The sequence below is a fragment of the Astyanax mexicanus genome, chromosome 13, assembly GCF_023375975.1.
Source record: "Astyanax mexicanus isolate ESR-SI-001 chromosome 13, AstMex3_surface, whole genome shotgun sequence".
Classification (NCBI taxonomy): Eukaryota; Metazoa; Chordata; class Actinopteri; order Characiformes; family Acestrorhamphidae; genus Astyanax; species Astyanax mexicanus.
In genome coordinates, this window is record NC_064420.1 from 26,161,181 (window position 1) to 26,181,925 (window position 20,745).

General features: G+C 38.8%; 2 protein-coding genes across 3 annotated transcripts in view; both read right to left on the reverse strand.

Annotated features, from left to right (window-relative positions):
* Positions 1-361: 361 nt before the first annotated feature.
* LOC111194137 (transcription factor HES-4-B) lies at positions 362-5,456 on the reverse strand. The gene is made up of 4 exons (XM_022677532.2): positions 4,451-5,456; positions 1,886-1,981; positions 1,678-1,762; positions 362-721 (listed from the first exon to the last, which is right to left on the reverse strand). Exons 1-4 carry the CDS (start codon positions 4,529-4,531, stop codon positions 453-455), a joined length of 531 nt encoding a protein of 176 aa, XP_022533253.1. The 5' UTR covers positions 4,532-5,456; the 3' UTR covers positions 362-452.
* Positions 5,457-12,658: 7,202 nt separating this feature from the next.
* Positions 12,659-20,745, reverse strand: part of camta2 (calmodulin binding transcription activator 2) — a 36,123-nt gene continuing 28,036 nt past the window's right edge. The window contains exons 20-23 of one of the 2 annotated variants that reach the window (XM_022677503.2): positions 19,873-19,893; positions 17,477-17,670; positions 16,638-16,712; positions 12,659-15,933 (exon numbers count right to left, since the gene is read on the reverse strand). In XM_022677503.2, the coding sequence (XP_022533224.1) occupies positions 15,879-15,933; positions 16,638-16,712; positions 17,477-17,670; positions 19,873-19,893 (345 nt within the window). In that variant the 3' untranslated portion in view covers positions 12,659-15,878. The remainder of the gene's footprint in view (positions 15,934-16,637; positions 16,713-17,476; positions 17,671-19,872; positions 19,894-20,745) is intronic. The other variant, XM_022677504.2, reaches the window with a different exon arrangement.

Below are 20,745 nucleotides of genomic sequence, written 5' to 3' on the forward strand. Positions count from 1 at the left end.
GCAGTTTAGCTCCACACATTCTGTCTACAGCAGTTTAGCTCCACACATTCTGTCTACCACAGTTTAACCTCACCAATTCCGTCTACAGCAGTTTAGCTCCACCCATTAAGTCTACAGCAGTTCAGCTCCACCCAATCTGTCTACAGCAGTTTAGCTCCACCCACTGAGTCTACAGTAGTATTCTGTACTCATTCTGCATTCATACAGCAGTTTAACCTTAGTAATTCTGTCTACAGCTGTTGCAACATAGCCCCACCCACTCAGCCTATGGCAGTTTAACCTAACCCCACAGATTTTAGCCACCCAGTTTCAGCCTGCAGCAGACATTTACAGATCTTTAAAGAGAGCAGAAACATATCAGTTCCCATTTATCGTTTATTACAAGTCTTATTTATATTTACAATGGTCATAAGTGCATCATCACACAGAAACAAACTCAACAATCCACTTCATCACCAGGGTCTCCACACGGAGGAGTATGTGCCGGAGCTGCTGCTGGATGTCTTCTCCTGGTGGGTAGACAGGTGAAGGTGTTGGTGTGTGTGGTGTGTGTGCTGGGACAGTGATGGTTTCTGAGTGGTCTGTGCCGGACACACACTGATGCCCTGCAGCAGAGCACCACCAGCATCTGGCCTGTTCACAGTCTGTGGAGCAGCGCAGAGGAAACGCCTTATTTCACAGACACACGCACTGTATCCCACGCTGAACACACCATTTCCACCTGGAACAGCAACAGATCAAATAAATCAAAACCTGAAGTTCAATCTATTCAACATGTTCAAACAGTGCAACAATAGATCAGTTAACTCTAAACCAGTTTCCATGTGTCTACACAAGATCAAATCTACCCAAAATATGTTAAATAAATATAAAGGCATTTCATTAAGTTGAAACAAGTCCAGATAAAACTAAACCAACAATAAGAGACCACGTGATGAGTTTCTTCGATTTTACAAAATTGAAAACCTCTGGAATATAATCAAGAGGAAGCTGGATGATCACAAACCATCAGACCAAGCCATTAAAAACTGCTTGAATGTTTGCACCAGGAGTGGCATAAAGTTATCCAAAAGCAGTGTATAAGACTGGTGGAGGAGAACATGCCAAGATGCATGAAAACTGTGATTAAAAACAAGGGTTTTTCCACCAACTATTGATTTCTGAACTTTTAAAACTGAATGAATATGAACTTGTTTTCTTTGCATTTTTGAGGTCTGAAAGCTCTGCATCCTTTTTGTTATTTTTTCTGCCATATCTAATTTTCTGCAAATAAATGCTCTAAATGACAATATTTGTATTTGGAATTTGGGAGAAATGTTGTCCGTGGTTTATAGAATAAAACAACAATGTTAATTTTACTTAAATATATACCTATAAATAGCAAAATTAGAGAAAGTGATTTAGAAACTTAGGTGGTATGTAATTTTTCCAAGCAGTTCAGTTTGGTTTGATGGCTTGTCATCATCCATCTTCCTCTTGATTATATTTTCATTTTGGTAAAATTAAAGAAACACATAATTTTTAAGTGGTCTCCTTTTTTTTCCAAAGCTAAATTACAAACCACTTTCAAATGTAGTCTAAAAAGGATTTGCAAAAAAAAATTAATCTGGACAAAATCTAGATTTGCCAAAAATGCCAGTCTGAACAGGGTTGTGTCGGTGTGTTGAGGTGACTGACCTGAGTGTGTGTGCTGCAGGGATCGTAGATGGCGGACGGTCAGCTCCAGGATATCGGCCTTCTCAAGTTTAGAAGGATGGCAGCCCTAAACTCAACAAAACAGCACAGTTTCAGTACAGTTTCAGTTGTACACATTTTTACTTTGAGTGTGTTAGCCTGTATATGGCTATCAGTATATGAACTAATCTCTGCTCTGATTGGCTCTCACCTGTGTAGCGTGTGACTGAAGCAGGAGTGATCGGAGCTCTCCGAGGCAGGCATTAATACGGGCACGCCTTCGTCGCTCCAGCAATGGCTTCGACAGCTAAAAAAAACAAAAACAAAAGAAATGAGAAATGGCTGAAATAACAAAAAAGATGCAGAGCTTTCAGACCCCAAATAATGCAAAAGAAAAAGTTTATATTCATAAAGTTTTAAGAGTTCAGAAATCAATATTTGGTGGAATAACCCTGATTTTTAATCACAGTTGTCAGGCATTTTGGCATGTTCTCCTCCACCAGTCTTACACACTGCTTTTGGATAACTTTATGCCACTACTAGTGCAAAAATTCAAGCGGTTCAGTTTGGTTTGATGGCTTGTGATCATCCATCTTCCTCTTGATTATATTCCAGAGAATTTGGTAAAATCAAAGAAACTCATATTTTTTTAAGTGGCCTCTTATTTTATCAGAGCTGCATGTAGTTAAGTAAAAGAGGAAGTAGTAAATGTACACTACCGTTCAAAAGTTTGGGGTCACTCAAACAATTTTGTGTTTTCCATGAAAAGTCACACTTATTCACCACCATATGTTGTGAAATGAATAGAAAATAGAGTCAAGACATTGACAAGGTTAGAAATAATGATTTGTATTTGAAATAACATTGTTTTTACATCAAACTTTGCTTTCATCAAAGAATCCTCCATTTACAGCAATTACAGCATTGCACACCTTTGGCATTCTAGCTGTTAATTTGTTGAGGTAAGCTGGAGAAATTGCACCCCACGCTTCTAGAAGCAGCTCCCACAAGTTGGATTGGTTGGATGGGCACTTCTGGCGTACCATACGGTCAAGCTGCTCCCACAACAGCTCAATGGGGTTCAGATCTGGTGACTGCGCTGGCCACTCCATTACCAATAGAATACCAGCTGCCTGCTTCTGCTGTAAATAGTTCTTGCACAATTTGGAGGTGTGTTTAGGGTCATTGTCCTGTTGTAGGACGAAATTGGCTCCGATCAGGCGCTGTCCACTGGGTATGGCATGGCGTTGCAAAATGGAGTGATAGCCTTCCTTATTCAGAATCCCTTTTACCCTGTACAAATCTCACACCTTACCAGCACCAAAGCAACCCCAGACCATCACATTACCTCCACCATGCTTAACAGATGGCGTCAGGCATTCTTCCAGCATCTTTTCATTTGTTCTGCGTCTCACAAACGTTCTTCTTTGTGATCCAAACACCTCAAACTTGCATTCATCCGTCCAGAACACTTTTTTCCAGTCTTCCTCTGTCCAATGTCTGTGTTCTTTTGCCCATCTTAATCTTTTTCTTTTATTAGCCAGTCTCAGATATGGCTTTTTCTTTGCCACTCTGCCCTGAAGCCCAAAATCCCGCAGCCGCCTCTTCACTGTAGATGTTGACACTGGTGTTTTGCGGGTACTATTTAATGAAGATGCCAGTTGGAGACCTGTGAGGCGTCTGTTTCTCAAACTAGAGACTCTAATGTACTTATCTTCTTGCTTAGTTGTGCAACGCGGCCTCCCACTTCTTTTTCTACTCTGGTTAGAGCCTGTTTGTGCTGTCCTCTGAAGGGAGTAGTACACACCGTTGTAGGAAATCTTCAATTTCTTAGCAATTTCTCGCATGGAATAGCCTTCATTTCTAAGAACAAGAATAGACTGTCGAGTTTCAGATGAAAGTTCTCTTTTTCTGGCCATTTTGAGCGTTTAATTGACCCCACAAATGTGATGCTCCAGAAACTCAATCTGCTCAAATGAAGGTCAGTTTTGTAGCTTCTGTAATGAGCTAGACTGTTTTCAGGTGTGTGAACATGATTGCACAAGGGTTTTCTAATCATCAATTAGCCTTCTGAGCCAATTAGCAAACACATTGTACCATTAGAACACTGGAGTGATAGTTGCTGGAAATGGGCCTCTATACACCTATGTAGATATTGCACCAAAACCAGACATTTGCAGCTAGAATAGTCATTTACCACATTAGCAATGTACAGAGTGTATTTGTTTAAAGTTAGGACTAGTTTAAAGTTATCTTCATTGAAAAGTACAGTGCTTTTCCTTCAGAAATAAGGATGTTTCAATGTGACCCCAAACTTTTGAACGGTAGTGTATACCCCAGTAGATACAGATAAGAGCCAATCAGAGCAGAGATTAGTTCAACAATTGCCCTGATAGCCATGTACAGATGTAAAAAAAAATGTAAATACACTGCAGAACAAAATAAATTGATAATGTAATATTACTTCTCATTCACTAATATTAAATAACATTACTTTGATATCAGAATATTTTATCTCTGGAAAAAAAACATTCTAACTGTTATTTAGTGTAATGTTGATCAACACAAGTCATTCTGAGCTATTTCTACTGGTCAGTTTATGATGATGATGATGATGATGATGATGATGATGATGCTGATAATGTGCTCAGCCAATCTAAACAGTTTTTAAACAGTTTTACACAGTTTAAACAGTCTAAACAGTTTTTTAGTTTTTAAACAAAATCAGAACAGAGATTTAGACCAGGTTTAGTGCTAATTAGTATTATCGACTCACCCTGCGCTGAGGATTCTTCTCTGACTGACTCTTCATGATGGTCCTGACCGTCTGCTGAACTTCTTCTCCACCAAAATCCATCTAAATGACTTCTGCAGCCTTTAAGTAGTGTGTGCTGAAGTGTGTGTGTGTGTGTGTGTGTGTGTGTGTGTGTGTGTGTGTGTGTTTCTGTGTGTCTGAGTGAGTGAGTGGTAATCACACAACAATTGTGTCACAAAGAGGTTAACACTCTTAGAAAGAGAGACAGTGATGATATAAATCAGAACCGGTCAGTGTGTGTGTGTGGGGTCAGGAGCTGGGAGTGTGTGTGCCAGCAAATAGAAAGTGTGTGTGAAGACAAGAAGCATTATTCATTAGACCCGAGCAGGAGGAACACACTCCATTCAGGGATTAGTGCCGTCCCAAAGCTCCAGCTGTCAATCATCTGTGACTGACAGCTGAAGTGTGAGCGAGTGTGTGCACGCTTCGTCTCAAGAACCACCACTCAAGTGGTGTTTTACAAAACTCAAGAACAACTTTAGAAATCTTAAGTGGTACTTTATAAAACTGAAGTGGTACTTTAAAAAATCAAGAACAGTGATAGAGACCTTCGGTGGTACTTTGTTAAACCCAAGAGGCATTTCAAAGTATCAATTCATTTTATAAAAGTTATCTGAAACCTTAAGTTGTTCTTTATAAAACATACAGATAACTATAATAAAATTAATTGGTACTTTATAAAAACCCAAGTTTTACAAAACTCAGAAACAATTTTGAAAAGTGTTACTCTGTAAAACCGCATAATATTTTACAAAACTCAAAACAACCTTTAAAATTTTAAGTAGTATTTTATAAAACTTTAGAGACCTTAAGGATTACTTTACACAACTCAACTAGTACTTTACAAAACTCAAAAATAAGTTTAGATACCTTAATTATTACTTTACGCAACTCAACTGGTAATGTACAAAACTCAAGGACAACTTTAGAAACCTTAATTATTAATTTACACAACTCAACTGGTACAATACAAAACTCAAGAATAACTTTAGAAACCTTAATTATTACTTTACACAACTCAATGGGTACTTTACAAAACTCAAAAATAAGTTTGGATACCTTAATTATTACTTTACGCAACTCAACTGGTACTATACACAACTTAAGAATAACGTTTGAGATTGTAATTATTACTTTATACAACTCAACTGGTACCATAAAAACTCAAGAACAACTTTAGAAAAAGCTGACGTGGTGCGTAAAAAAATCAAGATCAATGTTAGGGGGTAGTTTGTTAAACCCACATGCTTTTTAAGTCTAGAATAAATGTATAGACTTTAAGTGATACTTTATAAGGACAAAATTAAATGGTACTTTCTGAAACCCAAGTGGTTTCACTGTTTTACAAAACTTACAATTTTAAAAAACCTTAAATGGTACTCTACAAAATCTACTAGTGCTAATGAGATCTGATGATTTCACAGTATTTCATTTTTTTGACTGGGCTTTAATATAGTACTACTGTTAGGAGAACATATAATATAAAACATTAAGATTTAAATTAAGGTTTTGATTATTTTATAGGGTTACTTTGTCCAACGAAAAAATATACAATTTAAGAAGAAATCAGACTCCGTTAACAGAAAAAACACCTGAAGGATTTAAACAATAGACATTAAAAAGCGATAAACCAACAACTATAATACTGCTTTCTTTACAAAACTAAATATTTAAATAGTTCCATAAACACTATAAATTGACCCAAAATATTTAATGTTTAAGTATTCAAAAGAGCCATTTCTTAAAAGCTCTATTTTACAAATAAGATACAAGTCACACAATTTCCTTCTTTTCTTCCTTTTAAATTCAGTGTGCATAAAATTATCATTTTAGCTACAGCTAAGTGAAAAATTGCTGTTTGCCGTAGTTTTTCTTTTTTACTCGGATAAAAACACTCAACAGCAGCAGAAGCTCCTCAGGTAACATGCTGTTCTCGTTTTCCTTTAGGCGGGACAGAGCGAGACGAGCGTTTGCCTCCTCAGAGCTGAGCTGTGTTAGCTTGTTATGCTAGCGGTTCTGCTAGCAAGCTTTGCCAGTGTGCTTCTTTGGCGGTGCTGTTCTACACTGCGCTCCACAGTGCCTCTAGCGGTGTGGGGGTATCTGAAAAATGCATGCCGGTTTTAACTTCCCCTTTGGCATACCGGATAAACTGGGATGAACTGGTATACCACCCAGTACTAAAACCTACATTGTATTTATACTCAAAACAACCTTTAACATTTTAAGTAGTATTTTACAAAACTCAAAAACAACTTTAGAGACCTTAAGTATTACTCTAAAGTTAAACCTATTAAACCTTTAATACAGAAATGATGCTGGTAGCTGGTGCGCTTTTACTTTGACGTTGAGCCAACATAATATCTCTTAAAACACACACGTTAATGCCACAGCATATATTTGCACCACATCCCCATACAATCATTTCTTAAAAATATTTTAAGCGAGAAGACACATTTTCAGCAAAACAGGCTTATTTTTTTTTTACTTATTTATTTACAATATATTTAGAACATGTTATTTTAAAATACAGGCTTGATGATATTAATTCATTGGAACCCCATGATATTGTTTTGTTTCAGATGTAAATTGTGAAAGAACTTTACACACAACCAAATCTCCCCATTCATTGTAACGAACCACGGGACCACCCTGACTATATCCCTTATCCCAAACTGTGTGGGCTTCACTAAGGGAACACACACACAGCGTGTTTTCTCAGACACACACAATGCCGTGGGGCAGGGTAGGAGTGTGTGTTACAGAAAGAGAACATGTATGTTACATCTGCAGTGTTTCACGCTTTCATTCACTCTTCCCTCAGTCCACACCCCCTGACCCCTCCCCTTTATCCTTACCCTCCCTGCAGGGAAAAGGCTGGACTTGTTCTTTCAGTGCAACACGGATTTACTCGCACACACACATCCCAGCCCAGGGCGCACACAATCACACTCACAATTACGATTAGCATGCCTAAATGACGATCTCTCACAGGCCTCGCTTTGTGCTTGTGCAGACACACACACACATTTTTCTCACGCTTAACAAACCAAACAGCTTTAGTTCACTGTACTGCAGGGTAACACTTTATCCCGGTGGTCACCAATGTTACTCAACAGAAATGTTAGCGGACACTGTTCCAAAATCAGTGACTTTCAACTGCTGCTTTTTTACAGTTTCAGTTGTAAGTATTCACAACACAACACAAAGAAATTCCTGCACTTTATCAACTTTCCCTGCTCCAACATACCACAAATCCTTAGTATCCAAGTATCCAATTGTGTCCTAAATGCACCAATTATTCCATGCCCTAATCAATGCACCAGTAAACCAACTGTCCTCTGCTCTTTTCCTTGCTCCAAGACACCAAGAATTACCTGCCTTATTCCCTACCCGAATACACCACGCATTTCCTGACCCAACACAAGCATTCCCTGTTACCAATTATTTCTTTCCGCAAAACAACCAACTTTTCCCTGCCCCAACACATCAAGCATTCCCTGCCCCATGTCCTGCCCCAACATATCAAGCATTCTCTGACACACAAACTATTCCCTGCCCCCATATACCCACATACCGAATGTTCTCTGTCCCAACTCATCAAGCATTCCCTGCCCCAACACACCAACTATTCCCTGCCCCAATACACTAAGTATTCCCTAACCCAACACACCAACTATTCACTGCTCCAACACATCAAGTATTCCCGGCTCCAATACACCAAGTATTCCCTAACCCAATACACTAAGTATTCCCTAACCCAACACACCAAGTATTCCTTGCCCCAATACACCAATGACACGTACCAGTTATTATGAGATACAAAAGAGATATCTTGATAGATTAAATTTTATCACATGGAGAGTGATACAAATCTATACAAATCTTCCAACACTAAACAAACAAATAAATGAAGGTGAACGTGTGTGTGTATCTGTGTGGGGGTGAAATGTGCTGCTAAGTGTTTCCCACAGTATGTGTGTGTGTGTTTGTGAAAGGACAGATTAGAGCAAGTGGTCAGGGAAGAATGGAGAGAGGCAGTGAAAAGGAGGATGCGGAGAGAGAAGGCGAGAGAGAAGGAATTATGCTGAGGGTTTATGGAGATGGAGAGAGCGAGGGCACGAGGGAAGCATCGGTTTTCAATTCACATACTCTCATCCCTCTCATCCCACTATTCTCTCAGAGCATTCTCTCTGCTCTTCCTGAAGAGCCTCTTCACCTACCCTAACCCCGAGTGTGTGGATGAGCTCAGAAAGCTGAAAAGGTTTGAGAGGACAATGATTTATGCAACTCCAAATTTGAAAGCAAATAGAAAGTTAAGTGATACTTGCTTACATTTATTTTATTGCAGGCCGTATGGATCAAATATATTTTGTGTTCTGTATGGTCAACATTTTATTTTATAGGAACATGTTAAAAAAATGTTGTGATAGCGACAATTCATTACTAGTAAAAAATAATTATTTTATTATTTAAAACTGGTAATGTTTAATATAGTATAACAGAGTATAATCATGATTGGGTACAAAAGCAGCATCAGTAAAAGGTATGAGAATCAAATATTTCAAATATTTAAATCTTCCTAATTGATCTGATAGGATTAAAGATGAAAAATGTATGTTTACTAGTCCACAAGCACTTTAGCCTCAGCCATACCTGTCAAGTTTTGGATTTAAAAATAAGGAAAAATTTCTGCCTCCCAACCGAGGTTCAGTATCCCTTACATTTTAAGACAGGTTTACAAGAAATCTAAAATGACCACCTGTTAACCACTTACAAATTAGAAATAGATGATCAGAAACTGATAGGTCTACCTTTGTTGAAACTTACATGCTGTGGACATTCCTACATATGTAAATCTTATAATATAGCCTAAATAAAAACAGTTTATAGATATTTACAAGTCATAATTATTTTGGCAGGTATGCCCTCTCCTTGCATCCATCCATCTCTCTGATTTGTTGTCGGCACTAACCTTGCAAAAACTGCCACTTGCAGCAGCCTGGGTGGCAGTTCTCGCAAGGTTAGTGACATTTCAGTTTGGGAAGGCAGAATAATGATATTTTAAAATGATAATATGATATGGAAAATTCACGTAAAAAAAAAAATTAAGTAAAATTAAGAAAAGTAATTTCCTCACCAAAACGGGAGACTTGACAGGTATGGCCTCGACGCATTGGAGAGAGTCACAGCATGACACGGTTAGTTATGGGTTGCATTGAATCTAAAACTAAACCTTAAGGTGCTTAAGGTGCTTACACATTGCACAAGGTATGTGCGGCGCGGTACGCTGACCCCCATAACGGCACATTCACACTGCAGCGGCGCGGCATCGGGCCAATCGCTTTCTCCGCCTCCCACTTGCCGCTTTGGGGCGTGTCGCCTGACCAACATGTTTGTCTGCCACCAGCAAGAGTGTGTAGCACAAACAATTTCAGCTACCTTCTTCCATGCATAATTTTTTTTTAATACGTCCCTGTGATCATACAGCACAGGGAAGCCTGAAATAGCAGTAATCAGCTTCTCCTCCATTTTCTCACACTGTAGTTCACATGTGGCTTGTGTGGGACAACGTCATGTCCGCGTGGCGCCGATTGGCTACCGCCTAGCGAAATTCGCTTCTCATTTGCATAAAGTACAAAATATCTCATCTTTTTGCCGCTCGCACCGCCTCGCTCGCGCCGCTACCGCTCCCAGAGTGCTCTGCGCGACACTGTCGCTGCTCTCCATAGAAAACAGTGGGAGGCGGAGCGAAAAACGCTTCGTGCCGCTGCAGTGTGAACGTACCGTTAGATTCAATTGTTTCTAGAATGGTGCGTCACTGCCCGCGGAGCAGAGCGGAACATGGCGTGTCTCCCCGCCCTAAAACTCGTCACCTCTGCGACAAGTGTTTTCCAATTTTTAAGTCGCTACAGCCCCTGTAAACATGTATCTGTGTCTCACCCTCAGAATAAAGTTCTGACACTGCTCTTCCTCCTGTTCTCTCTGAGTGAAGGGAAGTGCTGTACAGCTGAGGGTGTTCTCTAGTCGTTAATATTTGTACCTCGCTCATGTTTCTAGTTGTTTGGACTACAGTTTCTCCCTGGTCGCGTGAGTCACACCATGTGTTTTCTGCTGCGGTACCGCTTGCCGCCGCGAGGTCAAAGTTGAACCATGTTGAATTTTGACCGCGGTGAGCGGTAGCGCCTTGAGGTGTGGTTATGGGCGGGAAACGCGCCGCGTTCCTCTCTAGAAACATCCTATGGAGGTCAGCGTACCGCACCGCACCTACCGCGTGCAGTGTGTAAGCACCTTTACACACATACGAGCCTCACTCACAGAACAGGCGCCTTTTTATGGAAGCCCATTTCCGCCACCTGAAGAAAAAAAAACGTCCTCAACTAAGTCATAATTATGAGATAGAAAAGTCATAATTATGGGATAGTAAGTCATAATTATGAGATAGTAAGTCATAATTATGAGATAGAAAGTCATAATTATGAGATAGAAAGTCATAATTATGAGATGACTTTATCTCATAAATATGACTTACTATCTCATAATTATGACTTACTATCTCATAATTATGACTTACTATCCCATAATTATGACTTTTCTATCTCATAATTATGACTTAGTTGAGGACGTTTTTTTTTCTTCAGGTGGCGGAAATGGGCTTCCATATCCATACCTTTTAACCACAAAAGAGAAGAAGAAAATGGCAGAATATAAATTTATAGAACTATAGATTACAATGAGGTTGATACAAAAATTAAATATTAAGAAAAAAGTGTTATTGGACAAGTAAAATCCTTCTTCAAGCTGGAGTCAGTGATGTCTCTATGATGATCTAATCTAACCACTTTTTTCAGTAACGAGTAATCTAACACATTACTATTTCCAATCCATTATTCAGATTAAAGATACGTATTAAGGTATTATTTTTGTAATTTTCCTTAGTTAAAAGATATATTTTGGCTTTCTTTTTGCGTCTTGGAGAGTGAGGTCTGGCCTACACGACAATTAAAGGAGAACTCTGGTGTGAAATTAACTTTGGGTGTAGTAAAACATCACAAAGAGTACTAACCTCCATTCTCCGGCAGCTTTCTGAGTAATGTGCTGTGCTTTTTGCCCAGCACTCTTTACAACGGCTGTATCATATTTTGCCCCTGATAAATTGCCCTTTTCACCATTATCCAGATTCAAAGTAGCTCCACACCTCATTGGTAGAATCCGGAAAGCTCTGCCATTTAAAATGAGGCATTAATAACTTTAAAAGTGCACAAGAAGCTATTAAAAAACACTGTTTACAACCCGTAGCGTGAGCTTATCACTGGGCGCTGCCATCACTGTACTGATAATGACCATAGTTATATATACATAGACTCCGTATAGCCTGCCTCCTGGTGTAGCAGCTGGCCGCTATATTGGAGGAGACAAATATGTATTATATTTGATATATTTGAACTTTGTCATAACACTGTATATATTTATGTTATATATTATATTTGATACATCAGGATGTATTGTTCACAATTGCTGTTAAGATTGTACTAGTATCTTGTGTTTTCTGGTGAATGGAGTGCATGAATAATCCATCAGGGTACATAAAACGTGTATCTGATTTCATTCTTCCTGAAGTGTTTTATTACTTGTTATATTTTTATTTTATGGCATATTTTAAAGATAGTTCTGTAGTTTCCTATCACTGAGGTAAAAAACAAATTGTCATATATGGTACATTTAGCTTTACAGGAGTAATTAAATACTGAGTACCTAAACTGCTGTAGGCTGAACTGGTGAAATTTAACAAGTGTATGTTGAATAGGAGGGACTAAACTACAGTAGGATGAATGGGTGGGGTTTAATTGCTGCAAGATGAATAGATGAGAATATATAGCTCTAGGCTTAATTACTGGGGTTAAACTGTAGTGAATGGAGCTAAACTGGTTTAGGTTAAATGGGTGTGGCCTAAGCTGCTATAAGATAAATAGGTGGGGTCAAAATAATGTAGAAAAAGTAGGTAGATATTTGTAGGCTAAATGGGCAGCTGTAACATATCGTTATAAAAGGTGAAAAAGGTGGGGCTAAACTGCTGTAGGCTGAACTTTATGGAATAATTTTTGTTTTTGTTTCTAATGTTGTGCTGTAATCATTTTGCATGTCTCAGAAAAAAGAATGGGACAGAAAACATTTTGACACTTAAATCTCATTTAATGAATAATTATGAAACAGCCTAAACATCTGCAAAAAGGTCAAGAAACTGAATTTACAGTAAAAACAATCCAAACATAGAAGCTCTGATAAATAAACTCACTTAAACACCAGCAATAATGAGTCGCACACGTAGCGTCTTAATTTAGAGTCAAAGTTAAAGGAACTCATGCCAAACAATCGATCGATAACAGTCCCAAAAACAAAATAAACACAAACAGAACTATAATCATGCATAAGTGTAGAGGTATACATTTCCAAAGAACAAAAATGTATAATATTATAATATGTTTTTTTTTTATCAAGCAAGCAAACATATTCAGTTCATTTTAAATATATATATATATATATTTATATATATCGTACTGTACACTATATACACATTAATGCATAACAACTTGACTCCGCTGAGCACGAGCCATCCGTTAGAACATGCAGAGCCGTAAAGGACAGACATACTGGTCAACTCATCTGCAGAACTAACCGCACGGCTACGCATTATAAACAACACGGGTTCAATTCTACTCTGAACAGAAACAAGCGAGTGTGTGCACGAGAGCAGCGCTGGACTGCGACTTTACACCCCGTAAAAAAAGACTTCAAGGCACTGCACCATCAGAAACAACCCCCTAATTTACAACCCATACATCTCTTTATCCATACGCCTACACCTTTACATCCCTGACAGTCCTCCGTTCAAGCCTCTACACCCTTTATAACCCTGTGTTTATGGCCCAAATCCCGTCCACCAATACCTCTACACCACACCTACAGCCTAGAGCTCACACTGGACGTGTATGTGTGTGCTTTCAGACATTGCTCATCATAAACAAAATCCTTGTGTTTAAGAAGAACACATTCAGAAGTGGTTTGGTGTGAATTTGCGTGAATACAACACCACGTATTGCTGCAAACTCGAGATAAATGGAATTAAATACAGGTGCGGTGTGAATAGATACTTAGTGAAATTCTGTTCATAAAAAAGTCTCTCAAGGACTAGTTTGAGATGGTGTACCTCTCTTGGTGAATGATTGCTAGACTTGCTCTTTGCTATGTTCACATTACCAGGCTGAAGTAACTCAAATCAGATTTTTTGCTCAATGTGGCTCAGATCTGATTTTTTTTCATGACTGTGTGAACATGCCGAATCCGATTTTTTTAAATTAGATCTGAGCCACTTTTATATATGTGGTCCTAAATCGGATACGTATCCGATCCATGGACATATTACATGAATGTGAATGGTCAAACCGGAATTTAATGCATCTTTTTGCTTTTACACATGCGCTACACCTGGAAAAACAGCAAAAGCAAGCTGCCTGTCCTTTTTTTCTCCTCCTCGACCTGAGCATGAACTTCAGACGATGCTCCACATATGAGCTGCTAACGCATCCATTTCCCCTTATAGAGCTACAAGTCGTCTCTCAAATATGACATTTTTTGTCGTTGGTGAAGGAGACGTTTATACATGTACCGATGTCCGCATGTAAGGCGTTTCAGGGACAGATTTGTTCACATTACACACAGATACAGATCACTAATATTTATGAATATGAACCGTCAAGATTTGAGCAAAGTGGCTTGTAATGTGAACATAGCCTTTGTGTCACTTTTCAAATATTTCTGGACCTAACTGTATAACACTGTTTAACTCTAAGCTTGGGCACAACTCAATAACACAATAACTAACCTTTTGTTGGATAACAGACCTTTCGAAGAGCATATTTCTCAAACCTTCCAGGAAAATATTTACAGGTAAACGTAAACACATACTCAAGCCTTTTCAATTCATTTAGTTCTTCAGTCAATAAATTACATACTCATACAACAAAGTGCTAATTAACTCGATTATTGATCTTTGAACTAACAAATAATTGTATTAATCTACTGTGAATTAATGTTATTCTGTCATTTTGTACATCCAGTGGGCAGTTATCTGTGTCAGTGAGTTGTGCTGGTCACCTGACTGTAATAAATCCTCAATAAATGTACGTTTACAGTCGAATCCTGGGTGTGATTTGTTGATTTGTAAACAAAACTGTAAACAACGGCAGTGTTAAAAGTGTGTATCCAGCTTCTCCACCATCATCATTTCTATCAGCCAGTCTGACAAAGCAGGTTTCAATCAGGTAGTCTGATTCAGCACACACATGCATGCACAGTGACGCATATCTAGGCTGCAGCACCATATTACATTATAATCATATATAATATAGTTATACTGGCCTTTTACAGCAGGTGTCAATATCTGAAATGAGCCATCTGACCAATCACAGCATGCTCTAGTATGAGGTGGGAGGATCCAGGATCCAGACTTAATAATCCTGGCCCATCTTTAATATCCCAATACAGGGCGGTTGTTTATATCATGCAACCGTTACCGTTATCACCAGGGCTACACACTTCATATGTGTGTGTGTGTGAGTGTTTTTTGTTGTGGGGGGTGTATAATGAATTGTTTAAGACTTTTTTGGAAACACACCACACACACTGACTGAAGTGGTGCAGGGTTTCCCTTTTTCTCTTCCTCCCTCCCTCTCTTTTTCCCTCGTTTTAGAAGTCTAAGACTTAATAAGTTCAGTGGGTGGGGCAGTAAAGCATTAAGCCCCTCCTCCGAGCAGGTAAACATTGAGTCATAATAATAAACAAACATGCCTAAAACACCTCAGATCAGTAAATAAACTCAATATGCAAGACAATCATCTCTTTTCTGTAGAATATAGAAGTGTGTAGATGATGTGCGATATAGCTGTACAGGTGTGTGTGTGTGTGTGTGTGTGCCTGCACATGTGTGTAAGTAAAAGCTGCTCTCTCTCTGTTAGTTTTTCATGGACAGTATGATGAAAGGAAAGCTCTGGAAGGTCCTCGGTTGCTCTTCAGTCAGAGGAAGGATTGACAGTAAAGCTCAATCTCTCTCTTTTTCTTTTTCACTCTTTTTCTTTCTCTGATCACACACTCCTTCCGAAGCTTAGTTGCAGCACAAAGGCGAAGAGAAACACACACACAACGCACAGCAAGAGTTAAAGGGCAGCGGACGGATGAGTTCATTCCTCGACACACATGCAGGAGAGAGAGAGAGACGCAGTGTGTGTGTGTTTGTGTGTGTGTTTAAGTTTGTACTGTAAACATGACCATTTAGGATTCTACAGAAAAGAAAATATATATTTGTGTGTGTGTGTGTGTGTGTTTTTGTGTGTAATCAGGTGGTAAGGCCTCTCCTCTCCAGCTCCTTGCTCTGCTTCAGCTCCTTTATCCTGAAATACATATGTGATAAATATATAAAACAGTGACATATTACTACATAAACACCTATAACAAATATAATAAACAAACATTCAATAAACACATGTAAATGTACAGCTCTGGAGACCACTTCAGTTTCTGAATCAGTTTCTCTGATTTTGCTATTCATAGGTAAATGTAAGAGAATTTTGAGTAAAAAGGACATTGTTGGTCTATTCTATAAACTACGGACAACATTTCTCCCAAATTCCAAATAAAAATATTGTCATTTAGAGCATTTATTTGCAGAAAATGAGAAATGGCTGAAATAACAAAAAAAAGATGCAGAGCTTTCAGATAATCAAATAATGCAAAGAAAACAAGTTCAGATTCATAAAGTTCAGAAATCAATATTTGGTGGAATAACCCTGTTTTTTTCAGGCATCTTGGCATGTTCTCCTCCACCAGTCTTACACACTGCTTTTGGATAACTTTATGCCACTCTTGGTGCTAAAATTCAAGAAGTTCAGCTTGGTTTGATGGCTTCCTTTTGATTATATCCCAGAGGTTTTCAATTTGGTAAAATCAAGAAAACTCATCGTTTTTAAGTGGTCTTTTATTTTTTTCTAGAGCTGTGTAATAAAATAATAAGTGAATGTAAATACATGATAAACAACTGATCATGTATTAGCAATTAGATTTCATGGCTATTAATAGTGTGTGTGTGTGTGTATACCTGTGTCTGCAGCGGCGGAGGAAGCGCATGATTTTGCGAGCTGCCTGGTCCTGCTTTTTCGTCAGGAACGATCCTCTGTAAAAGACAAATGGAATTATGGTCAGAACACACACACACACACACACACTACACTGCCTTCAAGTAAACACTAGGAAGGATTATTCTTCTCCAGTTATAAATACTAATACCAGTGTAGAGATTAGTGTGTTATTTTGGAGAATTGAGTATGTGTCTGGGGATGAAAGGTATTTGGAAATGTTTGGTTATTTAGGGAGATGTGATGCCATATTTTGAAGACTTGTGAAGTCATGTGTGTAGATGTGAGGTTGTGTTCTGGGTAAGTGTAATTTTGGAGAAGTGTGGTTATGTGTGGATCTGTAAGGTCAGGTGTGAAAATGTGAGGTCATGTTTATGGATGTAAAATTGTGTGTGAGGATGTTAAGTGTTAAGAGATGAGAGGCTGTGTTTAGAGATGGGAGATGTGAGGTGTTGTTTTGAACACCTGTGTGAGGCCATGTGTGGAGAAGTAAGGTTGTAAGATTATGCATGGAAAAAATGAGGTGTTGTTTTGAATAAATGGGGCTGTGATTGGGGTTGTGTATGAGTTTTTTATGGAAATGAGATCGTGTTAACGTTGTGAGATCATGTTTGGAGATGTGAGGTTGTGTGTAGGCATGTCTTTGGAGATGTGAGGAGTACTTTTGAATAAATGAGGTTGTGTCTGGATAAGTGAGGTTGTGTGTGAGGTTTTGTTAGGGAAATGAGATAGTGTTGAAAGTTATGAGATCATGTTTGGAGGTGTGAGGATGTGTTTGGTGGTGTGAGGTCGTGTTTCTTACTTGATCTTGGTGGAGAGGGTGTTGGCTCCGCGGGGTCCCTGTTTGAGGCGCTCGTACTCCTTGTAGCTGCGGTAGTACTGCTGGATCAGCACGGCTGCGCGCCGGGACTGCTGGAACTTCTTCTGCTCATAATAACTCCGGAATTTACTCTGGATCAGGATCGCAGCCTGCGTCATCTTCTTATACAGAGCGTACTGAACACCACACCAGAAACAGAGAGAGAGAAAGAACATTAACACACACTACCACACACACACACTACCACACACAAACTACCACACAGAAACTACCACACACTACCAGTAACACTTTTCTTATACAGAGCGTACCGAACACCACACCAGAAACAGAGAGAGAGATAAAGAACATTAACACACACTACCACACACAAACTACCACACACTACCACTAACATTCTGCTTATACAGAGCATACTGAACACCAGACCAGAAACAGAGAGAGAGATAAAGAACATTAACACACACTAACTACCACACACAAACTACCACACACTACCACTAACATTCTGCTTATACAGAGCATACTGAACACCAGACCAGAAACAGAGAGAGAGATAAAGAACATTAACATACACTACCACACACAAACTACCACACACTACCACTAACATTCTGCTTTTACAGAGAGTATTGAACACCACACCAGAAACAGAGAGAGAGATAAAGAACATTAACACACACTAACTACCACACACAAACTACCAAACAGAAACTACCACACACTACCAGTAGTACTGATTATACAGAGCGTACTGAACACCAGACCAGAAACAGAGAGAGAGATAAAGAACATTAACATACCACACACAAACTACCACACACTACCACTAACATTCTGCTTTTACAGAGAATACTGAACACCAGACCACAGAGAGAGAGACAAAGAACATTAACACACACAAACTACCACACACAAACTAACACACACTACCAGTAGCACTGCTTATACAGAGCATACTGAACACCAGACCACAGAGAGAGATAAAGAATATTAGCACACACAAACTACCACAAACTACCAGTAACACTCTGCTTATACAGAGTGTATTGAACACCAGACCAGAGAGAGAGAGAGAGAAGGTTAACACACACTACCACACACACTACCACTAAAACACACAAACTACCGCACACTACCAGTAACACACAACAACTACCACACACTACCATAACACACAAAAAAAACCACACACTTCCACTAACACTAACTACCATACACTACCACTAATACACAAACTACCACACACTACCACTAATACACAAACATTACCACACACTACCAGTAACATACAAAAACTACCACACACTACCATAACACACAAAAACTTCCAGACACTTACACTAACACAAACTACCACACACTACCACTAATACACACAAACTACCACACACTACCACTAATACAAACAAACACACATTAATACTTAAAACACAGACACACACAATGGGGGTGAACAAGGGGGCAGCAACAGCTAACACACTTCTTATATAAACAATGTCCAGCAGTGCGGGAGTGGGCAGAAGTACCCCTCAAACACATTTTTAATCATTTAATAATCTAAAAAGACTTAAAGACTTTAAATTGATCTGTAATACTTAAACATTCCCTGAATGTTCCAGTTATTACGGATTATAATAAAGAAGTATAATAAAGTGGCATGTTAATAAACAATACTTTATATAATCATTACTTTCAAATAATTATGAACTAATAGTCTAATCACTTTATAATACAACTTACGTTAATTATTAGTATCAAATGAATAACTAATAAACTACAGTTAACATTTACTACTCAATATGATTATTGATGATTTGTACTCTGAAGTGTCTTATAAACACATTTAGGGGACACAGATTTGCCCCCGTCCCCAACACCACATTCTATTCACATCACATACACTGACCCTTGACCCTAATCCTCACCCTGACCCCTGACCCCTGGCCCTAGACCTGCCCCTTCAAAACAAAAGACAGACTAAGACAGAGTGTGACATCACTTCCTCCTGTCAGAGGGAAGCTGCAGTGAAGTGTGTGTTCCCTGTGTGTGAGGTGAACTGTGTGAAGGGTGTTTGTGTGTGTAATTGTGTGTGTTTGTGAGTGTGTGTGTGTGTGTGTGTGTGTCTTTGTCAGTGAGCTAATGAATACTGTCTCCTCACTGCCCTCTGCTGGACACCCCCCACACCCACACCCTTTCCACAGTTCACCTCACACACAGGGAACAGCAGCCAACACACAGCTTTAGGAGACAAAAAATACGCTCTGTTTGTGTGTGTGTGTGTGTGTGTGTGTGTGTATGTAAGAGTGATTGAGGTGGTACACTGGGGACAGGTGCACTGCACATAACACACACACAGCTTTAGAGTTTAATTTTACCTTCAGCGCAATCCATGTTAGCTAGCATGAAAATAAAATCCAGAGAAATAGAGAGAGAGGAGAGAGAGAGAGAGAGAGAGAGAACGTAAGGGAAAAAAGAGAGAAAGGGAGAGAGAGGAGAGAGAGAAAGAGAGAGAGAGACAGAGAGAGAGGGGGAAAGAGGTAAAAGAGAGAGAATGAGAGAAAATAAGAGAGATTGAGCAGTTAAAAAACAAAAAGAAAGTGAGATAGAGAGAAAATGAGAGAGAGAGAAAGAGAGACCAGTAGTGACAGAAAGCAGTAATATTAGTGAATGTTAGTCATCACATATAAACAGATACACAAATAGTTAGTGGAGACACACACATTTGTACATAGAGTACACTGTACTGCAGTCAGTACATTACACTATGTCGCTGATAAACATGGGTATAGTGTAACAATGTAAATGGATATACTGTAACCGTGGCAATAGGTGTAATCATAGGAATGGTTGTAGTGTAACAACGTAAATGGGTATATTGTAACAACGGAAATGGGTATAGTGTAACAACGGAAATGGGTATAGTGTAACAATGTAAATGGGTATATTGTAACAACGGAAAAGGGTATAATGTAACAATGTAAATGGATATACTTTAACCATGGCAATAGGTGTAATCATAGAAACAGGTGTAGTGTAACAATGAAAATGGATATATTTTAACAACGGAAATGGGTATATTGTAACAACGTAAATGGGTATAGTGTAAAAACAGATATGGGTATAGTGTAACAATGAATATTTATGTAGTGTAACAATAAAAATAAGTGTAGTGTATAGTGTAATCATGGACATAGGTGTAGTGTAACAATGAAAAATGGGTTTATTGTTACAATAAAAATGGATATAGT